The sequence below is a fragment of the Sceloporus occidentalis genome, unplaced genomic scaffold (genome assembly GCF_023333645.1).
Source record: "Sceloporus occidentalis isolate IW3139 unplaced genomic scaffold, rSceOcc1.0.p SCAF_176, whole genome shotgun sequence".
NCBI classification, from domain to species: Eukaryota; Metazoa; Chordata; class Lepidosauria; order Squamata; family Phrynosomatidae; genus Sceloporus; species Sceloporus occidentalis.
The window spans coordinates 506,192-526,365 of record NW_028317156.1 but is presented as its reverse complement, the minus strand read 5'-3'; the positions used below and the strand labels follow the sequence as shown (position 1 = coordinate 526,365).

Sequence of the window (20,174 nt, the reverse complement as noted above, 5' to 3'; positions counted from 1 at the left end):
CGGTGTGGAGCGTTATCTTTTTTAAATTTATTTAAATTAAATGCTCGAATCGGTCATGTATTCGTTAGCTGCGGTTCTTTTTTTATTTATTTCTTCTCCTCTCTTTTGTTCAGCCTCCTACCTAGTGAAACTGTGTACTGGCTGACCGTTAACAGCGATACGGCGACAGCTAAAAGCCCGCCTTTATCTTGGCCGCCGTTTGGCGTTTATTTACAGCGATATGCTGCCACCTAGTGGTAAATGAGGGATCGTCGAAAGCGATCACGTGGAGGTGAGGGAGGCAGAAGCTTAAGGTACTTGATGCAGTAGAGAGGTTTGATTAATAAAGGCTAGGCATCTTTGAAAGCAGATGCGGGCTTGGTGTAGGGAGTGGCGCAAAGGAGGTTGGTTTGAATTGTTCATATCCGGTTTCCTTTGATATTCCTAAATAGCCAATCGGTGTCTGAGGCACGCTTGGGAGCTTCTCCAGCCAACCAACGTGAAGCATATATTCAAATAGCAACGCCCCCTTGAGGCATCATGGTGCGGTTCCCTATCAGGTCCGTCGAGTACGTATAAAAGAAAGCGGGCTGGCCGTCAGCGAGTGTTGTGCTGTGGAACTCGTGAAGTAGGCGTGATCATGTCTGGCCGTGGCAAAGGAGGTAAGGGACTCGGGAAAGGTGGCGCAAAGAGGCACAGGAAGGTGCTTCGGGATAACATCCAGGGTATCACCAAGCCTGCTATCCGCCGTTTGGCTCGCAGAGGAGGTGTAAAGCGTATCTCTGGGCTGATCTATGAGGAGACTCGCGGTGTGCTCAAAGTGTTTTTGGAGAACGTGATTCGTGACGCAGTCACTTATACTGAGCATGCCAAGAGGAAAACCGTTACCGCTATGGACGTGGTGTATGCCTTGAAACGCCAAGGCCGTACTCTGTACGGTTTCGGAGGTTAAGCTTGTTGACTCGTGACCCTGAAACACCCAACGGCTCTTTTCAGAGCCACCCACATCCTCTCTTAGGCTATGATCATGTTGTCCCCGTGTCTGCCCGTGCTTTTCTATGCACACCTTGAAATAACCAGCTGAACAGTGGCTGGGTCTGGCTATAGATTGAGCTACTGGCAGGATCGGAATGCTGGGAGTTGGGCCCGTTTGCAGAACATGTGCTGGGATCGGCAGCTGGTGTACTCCAAAGGCTTGCGCGGGGCTCGCTTGAATGGGGGCCGGGACGGCCCAGGTTTAATAGGTGCCGTCTGTGGTAGTTATCTGTATTCTGTATGTCCCGGTATGTGGGTGAATTTTATTATGCCTTTGTCGTCCCCTTATGTGTTATCCTGTCCGTGTGCCACATGTCCTGCCCACGACACTACCGAGTTATGTATTATTGGGGAAAGCCCGTATACTACAGCGCCACCGAGGTTCCTGAAGAGCTGTGTCCTCTGCCAGGATCACGCATTGTCCTTTTCAGGACAACAGACCCACGATGTAGCTCATCTTCGGCTAGCCACAGTGATAAAGCAGCCCCTTCTCTCTGCAACGCTGGTTCTGTCTGGCGGTGAAGGGGTTAATCTCCGGCATCCCAGCAGGAGAAATCAGCAATTAGCTGGAATACCCAGTCAGAGTACAGGTCGGTGCCGTCACAGAGGAGGCGTAAAGCGTATCTCTGGGCTGATCTATGAGGAGACTCGCGGTGTGCTCAAAGTGTTTTTGGAGAACGTGATTCGTGACACAGTCTGGATACCCCAGCTAACCTGGAGGCGTGAGAAGCACATTTCAATGCTCTTCCCAGAGCTAGCATGTCCCCGACAAAAGCGCTAGATCAGTTACATAGCTCTGAGATGGACGATGTGGGTGGCTCTCAAAAGAGCCTTTGTTTAAAAAAGTGAGAGAACGAGAACTTTACTTGGCGCTGGTGTACTTGGTAACAGCCTTGGTGCCCTCTGACACAGCGTGCTTGGCCAGCTCTCCAGGAAGAAGGAGGCGTACAGCAGTCTGAATCTCCCGAGAAGTGATGGTGGAGCGCTTGTTGTAATGGGCTAGGCGTGAAGCTTCCCCGGCAATGCGCTCAAAGATGTCATTGACAAACGAGTTCATGATGCCCATGGCCTTGGAGGAAATGCCAGTGTCGGGATGCACCTGCTTCAGTACCTTGTAGACATAAATCGCGTAGCTTTCCTTTCTGCTCTTCTTGCGCTTCTTCCCATCTTTTTTCTGTGTCTTCGTAACAGCTTTCTTAGAGCCTTTCTTCGGAGCAGGCGCAGATTTCGCTGGATCAGGCATCGCGTCTGCTTTCGTTTTCGCACGCAATTCAAGAGAACATGATTAACACTGAAATTACTGCGCCGGGCCCTTCCCTTTATAGGCACCGCATGCAAATAAGGCCGTTCTGCTGTCTCGCGTCCGATTCGATGAGGTTGTCACGTGAGAAGATGCGGCCGCCCATGAAACGCAGTGCCTACACCGATTGGTGTCTCAGACTATTTCCACCCGATTGGCTGTTTTGGAAAGGAACCAATCAGTGACGAATAGCGTCACGGGGGGGGGGTAAATGAGCGGTGTTTCTTTGTAACATACTTCTTAATCACTTGTTCGTGTGGTCGGTTGTCGAGCGAAAGCATGTCTGGCAGAGGAAAACAAGGTGGAAAGGTTCGCGCTAAGGCAAAGACACGTTCTTCCCGTGCTGGTCTGCAGTTCCCTGTCGGCCGTGTGCATAGGCTTCTTCGCAAGGGTAATTATGCCGAGAGAGTAGGCGCCGGCGCACCCGTGTATCTGGCAGCGGTGTTGGAGTATCTGACTGCTGAGATACTGGAGTTGGCTGGTAACGCTGCACGCGACAACAAAAAGACCCGTATCATTCCTCGCCACCTGCAGCTCGCCGTTCGTAACGACGAGGAGCTCAATAAGCTGCTCGGCGGGGTCACCATTGCTCAGGGAGGTGTTCTACCCAACATCCAGGCGGTGCTCTTGCCCAAGAAGACAGAGAGCCACAAACCTGCCAAGAGCAAGTGAGTGCAGTAATCGGTAACCGCAGGGCAATTAGCCAGCACCACCAAAGGCTCTTTTCAGAGCCACCCATAATCTCTGGAACAAGCTATATCTGTCTTGCTATAAACATACTGCAAACTTCTTTAAAGGCAACTGCTTTCCACTGCAGTTTTCCAGCCCGATGTTTAGTTGGTGAGCTTAACGGTGGCTAAACACCATTCATACAGGTTACATCATACACCCTACCGCCCCACCCCTCACCCCCCAGCCGTTTCTGGGTTAAAATTAGGGATTAATCTAGCCTTGGTGCAGTATTAATCTAAATTTTATTAAAGACAGGAGGCGAGTAATTTGCATTAACCTTCTTTACTGTTAACCTCCAGCAGCAAAACAGTTAACAGAAACAATAAAAACAACCAATAAGAACACAGTAACAAGTCTATAAAAGTCTGCACATCTTGGCACTCCTCCTCTTTCTTTGCGCAGAAGCTGAACCGACAGTCAGGAACAGCCCGGAAGAACTCAGGAACACAAAACCACGCTGAGAAGAACCACAGCAGCGTCAAAAACCTCAGACAACCGGAGGACGACCTGGAAAAACAAAGAATCGTGAAAGTACCATGCAACCATAAGCCAAACATGACAGAAAAAACACCAGGCACGGTAATGAGACAATATACTAACAACAGCCCGACAACAACCCCCCAACAAAACCCCAAGACTGCAGGGGAGGGCAGGGCGGGAAAATACTCGCCTCCTGTCTTTAATAAAATTTAGATTAATACTGCACCAAGGCTAGATTAATCCCTAATTTTATAGCAAGACAGGAGGCTTCGTATTTTGCAATTTTAACGCCCCGAAACCAACGCCAAAGCGGCGTGAGCCGGGGCCCGAAAATAAAAAGTCCGAAAAGTAGATTCCCGTGACCAATCCGCCGCTGACAAAAGGTCGGAAAGGGAACAGCCCGCGGAGAAAGCCGCGGAGGCAGCGGCACCGCGGACCGAATGAGCCCCAAAGGAACTATCAATACCGGCCAAAACGAGAATCCACCGGATCCACCTGGAGAGAGTGGGAACAGAGACAGGCCGAAAAGGACGCACGTAGGAGATGAAAAACGGACCAGAAGAGGAAGACCGAAACGGGGCCGAACGGGCCAAATAAGCCTGAACACAGCGAGCCACGCAAAGGCGCGGCCGGTCAGGAAAATAAGGGTAAGAGACAGAAGTAGAACTGGATTTAGTTCTACGAAAAACGGAGACCGATACCCCGTCAGGAGAAAAAACAAACGAGGATACATCAAAAGCCCGAACGTCAGACACCCGACGGAAAGAGACGAGGCACAACAACAGAGCAGTCTTGGCGGAAAGCTGGCGAAAGGACAAACCGTCGTTGTCCGGCCAACTCTCCAAAAAACAAAGCACCCGGGAGACATCCCAAAAGGACTCATAACGAGGCCTAGGGGGCCTAGAAAGACGAACACCTCTGAGAAGACGGCAGACCGCTGGATCCTTACCGACACCCAAGCCCTGAACCGGAACGTGAGCTGCCGAGATGGCCGAACGAAACAAGTTAATGGTGCGGTAAGACCGACCCAGGGAAAAAAGATGGGCCAAAAAATTAAGAACCGCCGTCACAGGAGCTGTAAGGGGATCAAGGTGTCGAGCCAAACACCAGCTACCCCAGGCATGCCAAGCCTGGAGGTAGGACCGTCTGGTACCCGGAGCCCAGGATCCCCAGAGCAGATCTCGAGCCGACTCCGATAAGCCCGGCACATGCCAGGATCCCCGGAAACCGACCAGGCCACGAGAGTCAACCGATCCTCGAGGATGAGAGGGTGAGGGTTCCCCTCCGGATCCCGAAGCAGATCCCAAGACGAGGGAAGGATCAGGGGATCCGCACACGACAGTTCCAGAAGCAACGGGAACCACGGCTGTGTCCTCCACAGGGGTGCTATCAAAAGGATTGAGACACCCTGACGCCTGACGGAGTGGAGAGTCCGGAGGATCATGTTGAACGGGGGAAAGGCATACGCTCCCTGGAGCGGCCACGACTGCAGGAAGGCATCTACCGCCAAGGATAGCGGATCCGGGAGCCAACTGAAGAACGCGTCTGTCTGACAATTCGCTCTGGACGCGAACAGATCCAGATGGAGGGGACCGCGACAAAGGTGGAGAGAGTGGAACACGCTTGGAAGGAGATGCCAATCGCTCACGTCCCTCCAATGCGGCCACGAGGTTCTCCTTGCCCGGCAGGTACTCCGCGCGGATGGACAAGTGGTTGTCCAGGCAGAACTGATAGAGCTGCTTGGTGAGCTCTGTGAGGAGCCTGGATCTCGAGCCCCCCAGCCTGTTGATGTAGCGGACGGCGGAGACGTTGTCCATGCGCAACACTAGGGAACAGTGAGTAACCCCCTTCAGGAAACTGCGAACCGCGAACGAGCCCGCGATGAGCTCCAAACAGTTGATATGAAGGTCGCGTTCCTCCGAAGTCCACGGACCCCCGGTAGCCACGTCGCCGCAAACGGCCCCCCAACCAGAGAGGCTTGCGTCCGAGTCCAGGACGAAATCCGGGCTTGACCCGAAAATGGCACGACCGTTCCACGCATCCATGTGGACCAACCACCAGTGGAGCTCCAGCCGAGCATCGTCTGACAAGGAGATCATCGCGTCGTAGGAGGCCGACTCGCGAAGATGCCGCGTCTTCAGTCGCTGGAGGGCCCTGTAGTGGAGCGGGCCCGGAAAGATGGCCTGAATGGAAGCCGAGAGCAAGCCAATGACTCTGGCGAGATTTTGAAGAGGAACCAGGCCGCCACGAAGGAGCCTGCGAATCTCCTTCTTTATGACCAGGACCTTGTCGCGAGGGAGCCTGAGGACCGCCGCCACCGAGTCGAGAGAAAAACCGAGGAACTGGATAGACTGCGTCGGAACCAAGACCGACTTGGCCTCGTTGATAACGAAGCCCAAGTCCTGAAGCAGATGAACCGCAAGGTAGGTATCGCGACGAAGGGACTCGACGTCCTGGGCCATGAGAAGGATGTCGTCCAAGTAAATTATGGAGCGAATCCCGCGCGCTCGAAGGAACTCCATGACGGGCTTCAGGAGTTTGGTGAAGCACCATGGGGCGGAGCTGAGTCCGAACGGAAGGCAGGTGAATTGCCAGAGGAGGCCTTGCCAGCGAAATTGAAGAAATCTCCGATCGTCGAGATGGATAGGGACAGAAAGGTAGGCATCCTTGAGGTCGAGGCGGGAGAACCAGTCGTTCTCCCTTAGCAGGTCGCGGAGGAGATGAATACCCTCCATCTTGAAGTGACGATACATCACATGTCTGTTGAGAGACCGAAGGTTGATGACGGGGCGGAACTCCCCCGATTTCTTGCGCACCAGGAAGATATTGCTGACGAAACACGGAGGGGAGAGCGCCCGTTCTATGGCACCCTTCCATAGAAGGGAAGAGAGCTCGGCGTGGACCAAGGAGGCCGCATCGAGAGACAACCTGGGGAGTGGAGGTGGAGAACTCTGACAAGGAGTGGAAAGGAACTCCAGACGAAAACCCACTACAGTTTGAAGGACCCAGGGATCTGACGTAAGGCGAGACCAAGCATGGAAAAAATGGGCGAGCCGACCCCCGACAGGAATATGAGGAAATATATGAATCAGTCTTACCTGAGGCTGATCTTCCTCTGGTGGACGTGTAGCCTCTGCCTCGGTATCCACCTCTGGAGAATGGGACTCGAAACTGGGAACGGTAGGTGGTGGAGGCGTCTGGAAAGCGGGGTCTAGAGGCCAGCGAGGCCGTTCTGCTGGCGGCACGACCCCTCTGTCGACCAGCACTGGGGGAAAAACGAGTTCCCGTGCGAAAGACACGTCTCATGTTACTCTGGGCCTTGTTGAGCGAGGTGAACAGATTGACGTGCTGACTGAGGTCCTTGATGAACTTCTCACCGAAGAGTAGACCCTTGGCGTCAGCGCCCAGTTCCTTGGGACCTAATTCGGCCAACTTGGCATCCAATTTAAATAGGGCTGCCTTACGTCGTTCAGACGATATCGCACAGTTGGCGTTGCCCAGCAAACATAAAGCTCTCTGGGTCCAGTCACGGACCAGATGGGGATCCAGGGGAGAGCCGTCAGAGATGGCCTCGTCGGCCATTTGGAACACCTGGGTCAAGGGGCCCGCTACGTCGAGGAGCTTATCCTGTGCCGAGCGCAAGCCCAGTTCAATGCCCTTACGAGGGTCTTTGCCATTCTTGGTTACAAAAGTCACAAAGGTCTGATCAAACTCGGGCGTATTGAGAACTTTGTCCCGGACCGTGGGTCTAGGACATTCCGAGCGGAGCCTCTGGCGCACCTCTTTATCCAGGGGGCGACGAATCCAGAACCTCAGGAACTCTGCAATGTGGGCAGATGGTGTCCATTCCGAGGAACGAGGATGGCGCAGAGCCCTGGGGTCGAACAGCGGGGTACCCAGATCATCCGTGACCTCAAAAGGTTGATCCGGAGCGTGAGACGGGTTGAAAGAGACCTTCGGAGGATCTGGAGCGAAGTCCTGGTTCCGCAATGGGGAGGCCGGACCGGAGGAGCCAGCACAATATTCATCTAGAACCTCATAGTCGGTGAGGTCTTCAGTAGGGGAAACCATAGGAAAGGTTGAACTGCGGGGTTTCTTCAGCGGAGCTTTTCCCTTCCCAGATGTGGAGGGCAATTCGTCCCAAGTGCGCTTGTGAGAAACTGCCGTAGCCGCAGGGGATGCAAGGCCGCCAGTGTCAGAATCCTCCACCTCAACAGGGGAAGCGGGAGGCGAGGAAGGGCGAGCAGAATGGCGTTCCTCCAACGCAGTAGGGAAAGACGCAGCCAGGGCGGAGCGAAGCCAGGCTTGGACAGCGGCAGGAATTTGAGTTTGAGATTCGTCAGCCATTGCACTCCAAATGTGTCTATGGGAACACAAAAAATAACAGGAGTGAGTAAAATCCGAGTTCGGATGTCGGCAGTAAACTGGGGTTCACCCAATATGGCAGTAAGCGCTGAACAGGGGGTCACCCCTGGGAGAGGCTGAATACAGTCCGTAACGTGGTGGCAGAGTGGGGTTCACCACAAATGATAACCGCAGGGGTTTACCCTTGATATAAGCGGTGGGGTCACCGTAAGGCCGAAAGGGGGTTACCCTATGGCAAATAGAGGGCAATGAGGAGGCCCTAGGCAGCAGGGGGTTCACCCAGAAATACTGAAGGGTTAAAATCCAACGTGGGAGTATTGGGCCACAATAAAAGAAAAACGACTTTAAAAGAAATCTGTGGTGTGAAGCTACACCTGTAGGAAAAGAAAATTTGCACACAATGCGGCCGACAAGGCCCAAATACAAAAGAAATAATGAATAAAGGATGCGCAGCGTGGTGAAGGCCGCCGGAAAACACCAGAGCCGCCACCACGCCGCGGGACACCGGGAACAGAGGCCCCGCGATGAACGAGGCCGCCGTTCAAAGAAAAATAGGACGTCCCACGGCAAGAATGAAGGCCGCGGAATGGAGACGAGATGGGCCGCAACGCGGCCCGAGCTCCCCTGGCACGGCGACGGAGACCGGCCGCGGGGCGAAAGAGCCGCGAGGACTGCGGCGCCAAGAGGCGGGACAGAGCGCGGTAAAATAAAACCGCCGCGGAAAGGACGACCAGCCGCCACAGGGGGCGAGCCCGCCGCAACGGAAGGAGTCGAACCGCCACAGGTAAGAGGACGAACGCAGCCGAAAATGGCGGGCCGCCGCGTGGTTGAAACGCGGCAGCACACCGCTCGCGAGGGGAAGAACCACCTCGCGGCAGGCAGATAAATAACCCACGGGCAGAGATCCGCCCGGGAGTAAAGGAGCCCTGGGGCACGTGGCCAACAAAAGGCCGACGCACCAGGGCAGGGAGGAGGAACAAACGCGAGAAACACAAGCGCAGGTAATGGAAATATAAAAAACAATAATAATAAGGATAAGGGTAGTGGCGATAAGAAAAAAACAACTAAGTAATGTAAATAGAAGATACTGGAATGTTCTCACCTGGAGGTTAAGCAGCAAAGAAAGAGGAGGAGTGCCAAGATGTGCAGACTTTTATAGACTTGTTACTGTGTTCTTATTGGTTGTTTTTATTGTTTCTGTTAACTGTTTTGCTGCTGGAGGTTAACAGTAAAGAAGGTTAATGCAAAATACGAAGCCTCCTGTCTTGCTATAAAATTCGAGGCAAAGCTGCCAGCACTTAAATGGATAAATATGGTTCTCAAGAAAGGTGGGTGGGCAAGTGCGACCACACGGTGGCAGCATTGCATAGGAAATTGTGGTTTACCGCAGATTAAAGTGGCAGAAGCCGGGGAATCCCTCAGCTGTGATGATCGTGTAGCTGGCAAATGGTCTGGGGAGCGTATTAATGAATTTGATAATCACTGTGAGAGAGACCCGTGAGTAGCTCCATTGTAGACATCTCCCTTGCCTCTGAAAGCTTAATTGCTAAGAAGGGATTAACCCTTCATATACCCCAAAGTAGTGATGCGAAGTTCAGATCAGTAAAGTGAATCGGATCATTTCGAGTAATTCATTGAAATGATCCGATTCATGATCCGAATCTTCGGGTCACTCAGTGTGACTCATAGGAGTTAGTGTTTCCCCAGTCCCTCCCTGCAGTCAAACTAACGATTGTCCCTGCCCCTTTCATTAGGGTCAATGAACCCTCCTGCCTGCCTGCCTACTCTAGCGATGTCACTGAAGGCAGAGAATCGTTCAGAGATTCGAACCATTCAGAGAATATCACTGACACCACACTTTTATAAATAAATACATTAATAATTTTCACTGCCCCCAGGATTTAGATTCCCCTTAGATTGCCCACCTTTAGATTGTTTTACCTCTAACTGCACCTTTAATTAACTTTATTAAATTAACCCTCAGTCCTCAGCATTAAATTAACCCTAAACACCCCATTAACCATTACTGCCCCTAAATTAACCCTGAAGACCCTCATTAACCATAACTGCCCCGGCGCGGCTATCGGACCCACGCCGGCTGTCCCTTACCGTCCTACCTCATCCATGTATCTCCTGCCCTACCCATGGACTTCGGCTCTCGTAGCCCAGACACCCCCGCAGAGACTGGGGATCCCTTGTCACTGGTGGCGATCAGGCGGTGCGGCTATCGTACAAATGCCGGCTGTCCCGGGGAAACTTCGATTTGCTGCCGCTCGGGGTCCCTACGGATATTGCGAGGCTCGGTTGCCTAAGCGTGGTGCCGGACCGTCTGGGCAGGGAGGGAAGATGTGTGCCTGATTTATGACCTTTTTATCACCTAACCTGTATATAAGCCTGTGTGTTTCCCCAAAAAAGTCTGTTACTTCCATGGAACGTTAGTTTCGTCTAATGCTTCAGGGACCCGCTGGATCACTAATTGTCCTTTTCAGGACAATTACGGCACTGTACTCAGCTAGGCCTCAGCGGGCTGCGGTGCCGTGAAGCTAGGGTCACTGGACCAGCTCGTGAGCCCTGCTCCGCTAGTGTCGGTGTGACGGACCGACCAGGGACCTCAGGTTCTCCCTCTCCGCCAAGAGCGACTTCTCCCTTCAGGACAATAATTCCAGAAGATTTTTCTGCCGGAGAACAAAATTCAGAACATTATCAGCCTTACCAGCTTGATTCTTTCCAGACGTCTTTCCAGTCTACGGCTTATCATGCGACTTCTTGGACTGATGGTTTCTACAAGGCCTGCCATGGCATGGGCGCTTCTGCATATCCGTCCTCTACAATGTCTCGTCCTGTTGATGCCCTCCGGCCCAGTGTCAACATCAGGTGGTGGTGGAGTATGTTGTCTCTGAGGCGACGGTGGTGTCTCTTTGCGCCCTTCATCCCAGGGCCAACATCAAGTGGTGGTGGGGTATGTTGTCCCTGGGGTGAAGGTGGTGTCTGTCCCCAACATCAGGTGGTGGTGGAGTATTTTGCCCGTGAGGCGACGGGGGTGTCTGATGACACCCTCCGGAACAGGATCAACATCAGGTGGGGTTGGAGTATGTTGTCTGTTGGCACTCTCAGGCCCAGGGTCAACATCAGGTGGTGGTGGAGTATGTTGTCCCAGGGGCGACGGTGGTGTCTGCTGACACCCTCTGGCACAGGGTCAACATCCGGTGGGGGTGTAGTATTTGCCCCTGAGGCGACGGTGGTGTCTCTTGCCGTTGTCCGGCCCAGGGTCAACATCAGGTGGGGGTGGAGTATGTTGCCCCTGATGTGACGGTGGTGTCTGTTGATGCCCTCCGGCCCAGGGTCAACATAGGGTGGTGGTGGAGTATGTTGCCTCTGTGGTGACGGTGGTGTCTCTTGCCGTTGTCCGGCCCAGGGTCAACATCAGGAGGGGGTGGAGTATGTTGCCCCTGAGGTGACGGTGGTGTCTGTTGATGCCCTCTGGCCCAGGGTCAACATCAGGTGGGGGTGGAGTATTTGCCCCTGAAGCGGCGGTGGTGTCTGTTGACACCCTCCGGCCCAGGGCCAAAATCAGGTGGTGTGAAGTATGTTGCGATGGTGGTGTCTGTTGACACCCTCCGGAACAGGGTCAACATCAGGTGGGGGTGAAGTATGTTGTCTGTTGACGCTCTCCGGCCCAGGGTCAACATCAGGTGGTGGTGGAGTATGTTGTCCTTGGGGCAACGGTGGTTTCTGCAGACACCCTCTGGCCCAGGGTCAACATCAGGTGGTGGTGGAGTATGTTGTCTCTGAGACGACGGTGGTGTGACAGAACCCTCCATCACTGGGGTCCCTGGAGAGGCCTGAGAGCCAGCCTCCTCCCTATCGACTATGGGCCCGGGCCTTGTAGAGACTTCTGTGTGTGGATACAGGGGTTCAGTCTGCTGATGTACCCCATGTTTTAGCACTCAGAGTCTCAGAACTGTAACGTCAGCTGGACATCCTGTGGTAGGAAGAAGGCTGATTGTTTGTGCATTGTTAATTGTATAGGTGTGAAGTGTTTCCCCTGTTAATGTGTGTTAGCCGTTGTCTTAAGACCCCCTGTAGGTATGACTAGGTGTCACTGCTGCATACCTAATTATCAATTACATAACAGATAGCTGTTAATCCTGTGAGCTCCTGTTATCCCTGTGTCCTGGCCATTGTCTGTTTTAAGCCAATTATATGTCTTTCGTCATTCCACGTCTACGTCCCCAATTAATGTAATTATTTATGTCTCATGTCATTCTGTCCTTCCCCCGGATATTGTGTTGCAGGATTCGACCTAATTACTTCCTTCCCGCCATGGTAATTAGAGCTATATATACACAAGTAAGAAAAGGGGCAAGACAAATATCACATGATCTGTCTTTGGTTTTAATAAATTAGTCCTGTTTTCACCTCAACATGAGTGTTGCCTGATGTTTGGGGTGGGCTGTAGCCTCGCTGTGTAGCTAAGCTTCGGATAGCCACAGTGCCAATGCAGCTACAGTGCAGCGACGTCCCCCCTTCTATCTACAACGCTGGTTGTGCCCGGCGCTGAAGGGGTTACTTGTTGATGTCCCGTCAGGAGGAAGCAACGTTTGGCGGGGGTACCCAGTTGGGGTACAGGTCGGTCCCGTCACAGGTGGTGTCTGTTGATGCCCTCCGGCCCAGGGTAAACATCAGGTGGTGGTGGAGTATGTTGTCTCTGAGGGGACGGTGGTGTTTCTTGGCGCCCTTCATTCCAGGGCCAACATCATTTGGTGGTGGAGTATGTTGTCCCTGGGGCGAAGGTGGTGTCTGTTGACACCCTCCGGCCCGGGGCCATCATCAGGTGGTGTGAAGTATGTTGCGACAGTGGTGTCTGTTGGTGTCCTCTGGCCCAGGGTCAACATCAGGTGGTGGTGGAGGTTTTCGCAGTTACTCCCGTACATAGTAACATAGTAACATAGTTCATAAGGTTGAAAAAAGACCAAAGTCCATCAAGTTCAACCTATATACATATTGTGTCCCTACTGTGTTGATCCAGAGGAAGGCAAAAAAACCCTTATGAAGCAGATGCCAATTGCCCCATACCAGGGGGAAAATTCCTTCCCGACTCCAAATATGGCAATCAGAATAAATCCCTGGATCAACGTTCTGTCCCTATTAATCTAATATCCATAACTTGTAATATTATTGCTTTCAAGAAACACGTCCAGGCTCCTTTTGAACTCTTTTATTGAGTTTGCCATTACCACTTCCTCTGGCAGAGAGTTCCATAATCTCACCGCTCTTACTGTAAAGAACCCCCGTCTGTGCTGGTGTAGAAACCTTCTTTCCTCCAGCCGTAGAGGATGTCCCCTTGTTATAGATACAGTCCTGGGAGTGATCTCTGTACTGTCCCCTTATATATTTATACATAGTTATTAAATCCCCCCTAAGCCGTCTTTTTTCCAAACTAAATAACCCTAATTCTGATAATCTTTCTGGGTACTGTAGTCCTCCCATTCCCCTTATTACTCTGGTTGCCTGTCTTTGAACCCTCTCCAGCTCCACTATATCTTTCTTGTACACTGGTGCCCAGTACTGTACACAGTATTCCATGTGTGGTCTGACTAGTGACTTGTACAGTGGTAGAATTATTTCCTTGTCGTGGGCATCTATGCCCCTTTTGATGCACCCCATGATTTTATTTGCCTTAGCAGCAGCTGCCTGACACTGGTCGCTACAGGTAAATTTACTGTTAACTAAAACTCCTAAGTCCTTTTCCATGTCAGTCATCCCCAGTGTTTTCCCATTTAATACATATTCCCAGCCTGGATTTTTCTTCCCTATGTGCATAACCTTACATTTATCTGTGTTGAACCTCATCTGCCACATCCCAGCCCAAGCCTCCAACCTATGCAGATCCATTTGTAATCGTGCACTGTCCTCTATTGTGTTAACCACGTTACAGAGCTTAGTATCGTCTGCAAAGATTGATACTTTACTATACAATCCCTCTACAAGGTCATTAATAAATATATTAAAAAGAATAGGACCCAAAACTGACCCCTGTGGTACCCCACTAGCAACAGTAACCCACTCAGAGTATGTACCATTAATAACCACCCTCTGTTTCCTATCACTGAGCCAGTTACTTACCCACATACACACATTCTCCCCCAGCCCAAGCATTCTCATTTTATGTACCAGCCTTTTATGTGGCACCGTATCAAATGCTTTGGAAAAATCAAGATATACGACATCCAGCGATTCACCCCGATCCAGTCTTGAGCTCACCTCCTCATAAAAGCTGATCAGGTTAGTTTGACAGGACCAATCCCTTGTAAACCCATGCTGATATGGAGTCATACACTTATTTTCATTGAGATACTCCAAAATAGCATCTCTTAGGAAACCCTCAAACAGTTTACACACAACAGAAGTTAAACTAACAGGCCTATAATTCCCCGGGTCACTTTTTGTCCCCTTTTTGAATATTGGCACAACATTTGCTATGCGCCAGTCCTGGGGAACAGACCCTGTCACTATAGAGTCCTTGAATATTAGAAATAGAAATTAGAACGCGGGGGTGAATGCCATCTGGACCTGGTGATTTGTCTATTTTGATTTTTTTTAGGTGGCACTGCACTTCTTCCTGGGTTAGACAGGCGACATGTACTGGGGCAGTTATCTCATCCTGCTGTATATTACCTGGCATTTCATTTTCCTCTGTGAATACAGCAGAGAAGAATATATTTAATAGATTAGCTTTTTCCTGATCCCCGTCTATAACTTCTCCCTCATTACTTTTTAAGGGGCCAACGCTTTCATTTTTAACCTTTTTACTATTTATATAGTTAAAGAACATTTTGGGGTTTGTTTTACTCTCTTTGGCAATGAGTCTTTCTGTCTCCACTTTTGCTGCTTTTATCTGATTTTTACATATTTTATTTTTTTCCCGATAGCTTTTTAGTGCTTCCTCACTGCCTTCCTGTTTTAGTAGCTTAAATGCCTTTTTTTTGCCATTTATTACCCCCTTTACATTTTTATTTATCCACATTGGTTTTCTCTTATTCCTGACTCTTTTATTCCCATACGGTATGTACCTTTCACATTGAGAATTTAAGATATCCTTAAAAATCTCCCATTGAGTGTCTGTACTCTTGTTTTTGAGGACATTTTCCCAATTTACAGTGTTAAGGGCTTCTCTTAGTTGATCAAACTTTGCCTTCCTAAAGTTCATGGTTCTTGTGGCTCCTCTAAGAGTTCCCTTATTGAAGGACAAGTTATAATGTATCATATTGTGATCACTATTTCCTAGATGCCCCCTGACCTGCACATTAGTTACTCTGTCAGGTCTGTTGGTCAATATTAAGTCCAGTAGGGCGCCCCCTCTGGTCGGGTCCTGTACCATTTGGGACAGATAATTATCCTTACTTATAGTCAGAAACCGGTTTCCTTTATGAGATTCACAGGTCTCTGTGTCCCAGTTTATGTCGGGATAGTTAAAGTCCCCCATAATAACCACCTCATTGTGATTTGCTGCCTTGTTTATTTGCTTTAATAATTGATCTTCTGCTGCTTCCATTATATTTGGTGGCTTATAGCAAACCCCGATCAGTATTTTATTATTTTTCTTTCCATATATTTCTACCCATAATGACTCCACATTATCATTTCCCTCACATATATTCTCCCGCAGTGTGGCCTTTAGGCTGGACTTTACATAAAGGCAAACTCCTCCCCCTTTTCGTTTTTTTCGATCCTTCCTGAATAGACTATAACCCTGTATGTTAACCGCCCAGTCATAGCTATCATCCAACCATGTCTCTGTTATACCCACCATGTCATAGTTTTCTTCAGACATTATTAACTCCAGTTCGTCAGTTTTATTGGTCAGACTTCTGGCATTAGTAAGCATACAATTTAGAGGTGTATGTTTTTTTTCCCTATGAAGCCTATCCCTATTGACTATTCTAACCCCTCCCTCCGCTCCACCCCCAGGTACATTTATAAGCCCCAGCTTTCTATCTACACTATCTTCCCCTTCTATATTGTAGTTTCCCTCCCCCCCTTTACCTAGTTTAAACACTCCTCCACCCTTCTGGCCATCTTCTCCCCGAGCACAGCTGCACCCTCCCCATTGAGGTGCAGCCCGTCCCTACCGTAGAGCCTGTATCCGACAGAGAAGTCGGCCCAGTTCTCCATGAACCCAAACCCCTCCTTCCTACACCAGCTTCTGAGCCACTTGTTTAGCTCCCTAATCTCCTTGGATCTTCTTGGAGATCGGTGCTTCCACAAAAGGAAAGAATACCCGCCTCACGCATGCTGCTTTGGGAGGTAATAATGTGAATGTTAAGGCTAAATATACTTACAAACTCTGAGAGATAATGAGGGGAAGGCAGGTGGCAGCAGACTGAGGGGCAGGGACAGGCAGGTGTCAGCAGACTAGGAGGCAGAATCTGGCAGGTATAAGCAGACAAAGGAACAAACGGAGAAAGGCAGGCAGCAACTGACTGCAAGGAGTGGGGTTAAGCAGGTGGCAGTGCACTAAGAAGAGAAATAGACAGGCTGCCCACTACTAGAAGGTGAACAGGCAGGAATAAGCAGGCAGCAAAATAGGGGTGGACCAGGCACAAAGGAAGAGGCTGCCAACACACAAGTCAGTAAACAGGCAGTCTGTTTCAGAGTAATGGGGTTAAACAGGCAGGCGACAGTAGAATGGGTAAGAGAACTGGGTGGAAAAAAGTGGGCAGCAGCAGACTGCTATGTAGGAGAGGCAGAAGGTAGCAGCAGAAGCTGGGTAGAAGGGGAGCAGACTGCAATTGTGAAGGGGAACAAGCAGGCAGCATCAGACTGGAAAGGGTACAAAAAAGTGACACTTGACCGAGAGAGGTACAGCCTGGAGGCAACAGTCTGGAGGGGGATTAGGCATTCTGTAGCAGGCTAGGAAGAGAACAGACAGTTGGCATCAGGCTGGGAGAGCTAGAGAAGAGTGGCATTAGACTGAGGAGGAACACAGCCAGGCAGCAACATACAGGGGGTGTTAGGCAGGCAGTAGCATACTGGGAAAGGGGAACAGACAGGTGTAATCAGACTGGGAAGGGTAGAGGGAAGTGGCATTAGACTGAAAAAGGTAAAGCCAGACAGCAGACAGAAGGTGAATAGGTAGATAACTGCCAATGGGTTATTTAGGCAGGTGGCAAAAGATTGTGGGAAGTAACAGACAGGTGGCAGCAGAGTGTGTGGATAATTGGCAGCAGGCTGGAATAACTGGCAGGTAACCGACTGGCAGTACACTGTAGGGAAATGGGCAAGCAGCAGATTGGAAAGAACAGGTAGCGTTAGAAGCACAAAGGTGAGAGCGGGGAGGAAGCATGTAGTAGCAGGCTAGAGTGACAGACAGGGGGTAGCAGGTGAAAGTAGGCTTAAGGGGCAACAGGTGGGCAGCAGCAGACTAGGAAGGAGAACAGACAAGTGGCAGTAGATCGGGGAAGTATAGGCATGAGAAAGCAAACTGGGTGTAACACGCAGGTAGCGAATTGGGAGACAGATGACAGAAAACTAGAAGGGGAAAAGGCAGCCAATAAACTGAGGGCAGGCACCAACTTATCAGGGAAACTTGGAGGCAGCAGAATAAAGGTCTGAACAGTGGACTGCAGAATGGTAGAGGTAATAGGCAATCATCAGACTGGATAGAAGAAAAGGCAGATAGCAGCAGAGGGTAAGCCAACATGTAGGTGGCATCAGTATGTGGAGGGAGAGGCCGGATTAGATTGGGTGAGGAACAGGCAAGCAACAGCCTCTGAGGGAACACACAGGCCCCAGCAGAATGGGGGAGATAGGCAGGCGGCAATTGACCAAGGGGACACCGAACTAGAGGGCAAAAGGTATGTGGTAGGTTACTAGAGGGGAAATTGAGTGAATAGGTAGGCAACAACTAGGAAATTGTAGGCAGCCAGCAGATTGGAAGGGAGTGCAGGGAGGAATAGGCAGGCAACAATCATGGGATGTGTAGCCAGTCAGCAATAGCGCAAGAGGGGAAGTAGGCAGGCAGAAGTTAACTGAATAATAGGCAGCAAAATGGAGGGGGACATCTAGGGGGAATAAGAAATAATTACGCGAGCAGCAGATGGGGAGGGAAAAGTAGACAGCACAGTGGAGGGGAGGGCTGCTGGCTGGGTGGGGGGCACAGTCATAAAGCAAAAGTATTGGAGGGGAAAATAAGGTTAAAACTGTACGCTGAAAACTGAGGGAATAGAGGTAGGCAAACCCAGGCAGGCAGCTTGAGATGGAAAAGGTATGGGGAAGTGGTATTAGACTAAGGAAGGTACAGCCAGGCAGCAACAGACTGGGTGGAGGTGGTAAGATGCAGCAGTTTTTTGCAACCGGCAGGCAGCAGACTAGGAGGGGAAAATGAAGGTGGGAATAGGAAGACAGCAAACGGGAGGGAGAGGCAAGCAGCAACATACTGGAGGGGGAACAGTCAGATAGCAAAATAATAAGGGGAAAATGAGCGCGGGAACATGTATGCGGCAAACTGTGTGAGGCAGGCAGCAGATGGTGCGTCATATGTTGAAAAGAATAGGCAGGCAGCAGACTGGGGGCAGGCAGGCAGTAGCAGATTGAGGGAAACATGAAGGAAGGAATAGGCAGGCGAGGGAACAAGCAAGCATCAGAGTGAACTTGAGAGAACAGGCAGCAGCAGATGACGGGATGTGCACAGGGGGGGGGGGTGAAGCGGCAGTGGGCAACAGACTGGCCGGATAGGAGGGTGGTAACATACTAGGGTGAGCTAAGTAGATGGTGATAGACCAAGGGGTTGATAGACAGGGGGCAGCATGCTAGAGGGCAACATGCATTTGGTTGGTTACTAGGGCAGAACAGGGATGCGGCAGAAGACTGGACACAGCAGACAAGGGACAGGCAGTCATCAGACTGGGGGCATGCAGTAAAGAATAGGCAGGCAGTGGACTGAGAGGGATCATGCAGGAATAAATAGTAGACTTGTGCATTCGTCTTCGGGCGAACATGAAAACGAACACGAAGAGTGCGTTTTCGTGTTCGTTCCGAAGACATGAAGAAGAGAAGACAGTGCCGGTAAAACGTAGGCGAAGACGAAGACTCACACACGAAGAATCTTCGCCTTCGTCTACTATTCTCCCCGGTCCCTTCCCCATCTAACTTACCTTATCTTCACAGCATCGCGGGATTTCCGCTCCCGTTAACCCCTGCGATGCTGCGTTGGATAACGGGAGCAGAAATCCGTAGGGTAAAGGGCTGTGCAAGCGACCAATAGGCTCACTCGCACGGCCCCTTACCACTAGTTGCTAGGCAGAAAAAAAAAAATAACCTGGGACCCTGCTGCAACAGTTAAAAGTCCGTGCCAGCGACCAACAAAGTCGCCGGTACGGACATTTAACTGACACAGCAGAGACACCAGTGGTCTCCCCGCTGTGTCAGTTAAATGTCAGTGCCAGCGACCAACAAAGTCGCCGGTACAGACATTTAACTTAGCATAAATAACTTACTATAACTTCGGACACAATGCTGCCCTCTGTTGGTTTTAAATTAAGTAGCATATGCTTGAAATCCAAAGTTATTCTGCTACTCGGTGTAAAACCAACAGAGGGCAGCATTCTGTCCGAAGATATATTAGCCATATGTGGCAATGTGTTCATTTTCATTTATTAATTATTTAAATAAAATATATTTCCATGATCCGCTGGTCTCCCCGCTGCAACAGTTAAATGTCCGCACTCGCGGACATTAATTTTGTCGAACTTCCAAACTCTTTTTTTCTATTTATTTTGGGGTTTTTTTGTATTAAACTGTTAGACGAAAGGATCATGGGAATAAATGCAAATGAGCTCACGGCCCCATATGGCTTATATATCTTTGGACAGAATGCTGCCCTCTGTTGGTTTTACATTAAGTAGCATATGTTTGAAATCCAAAGTTATTCTGCTACTCGACGTAAAACCAACAGAGGGCAGCATTCTGTCCAAAGATATATTAGCCATAGTCTAACAGTTTAATACAAAAAAACCCCTAAATAAATAGAAAAAAAGAGTTTGGAAGTTCGACAAAATTAATGTCCGCGAGTGCGGACATTTAACTGTTGCAGCGGGGAGACCAGCGGATCATGGAAATATATTTTATTTAAATAATTAATAAATGAAAATGAACACATTGCCACATATGGCTAATATATCTTCGGACAGAATGCTGCCCTCTGTTGGTTTTACGTTGAGTAGCAGAATAACTTTGGATTTCAAACATATGCTACTTAATGTAAAACCAACAGAGGGCAGCA

At 50.2% G+C, this 20,174-nt stretch overlaps 2 protein-coding genes across 2 annotated transcripts; one reads left to right on the top strand and one right to left on the bottom strand.

The window, feature by feature from the left end:
• Positions 1-1,876: 1,876 nt before the first annotated feature.
• Positions 1,877-2,257, bottom strand: LOC149278954 (histone H2B 1.1-like). Its single transcript, XM_089501542.1, has one exon. It carries the CDS (start codon positions 2,255-2,257, stop codon positions 1,877-1,879), a length of 381 nt encoding a protein of 126 aa, XP_089357668.1.
• A 336-nt stretch (positions 2,258-2,593) lies between these two features.
• On the top strand, positions 2,594-2,986 carry LOC149278953 (histone H2A type 2-B). Its single transcript, XM_089501560.1, has one exon. The coding sequence runs from the start codon at positions 2,594-2,596 to the stop codon at positions 2,984-2,986; it is 393 nt and encodes a 130-aa protein (XP_089357686.1).
• The last annotated feature ends 17,188 nt before the right edge of the window (positions 2,987-20,174 follow it).

Bases quoted from the DNA above. Each gene is read 5' to 3' on its own strand.
- LOC149278954 (XM_089501542.1), bottom strand. From the start codon at position 2,257: ATGCCTGATCCAGCGAAATCTGCGCCTGCTCCGAAGAAAGGCTCTAAG.
- LOC149278953 (XM_089501560.1), top strand. From the start codon at position 2,594: ATGTCTGGCAGAGGAAAACAAGGTGGAAAGGTTCGCGCTAAGGCAAAG.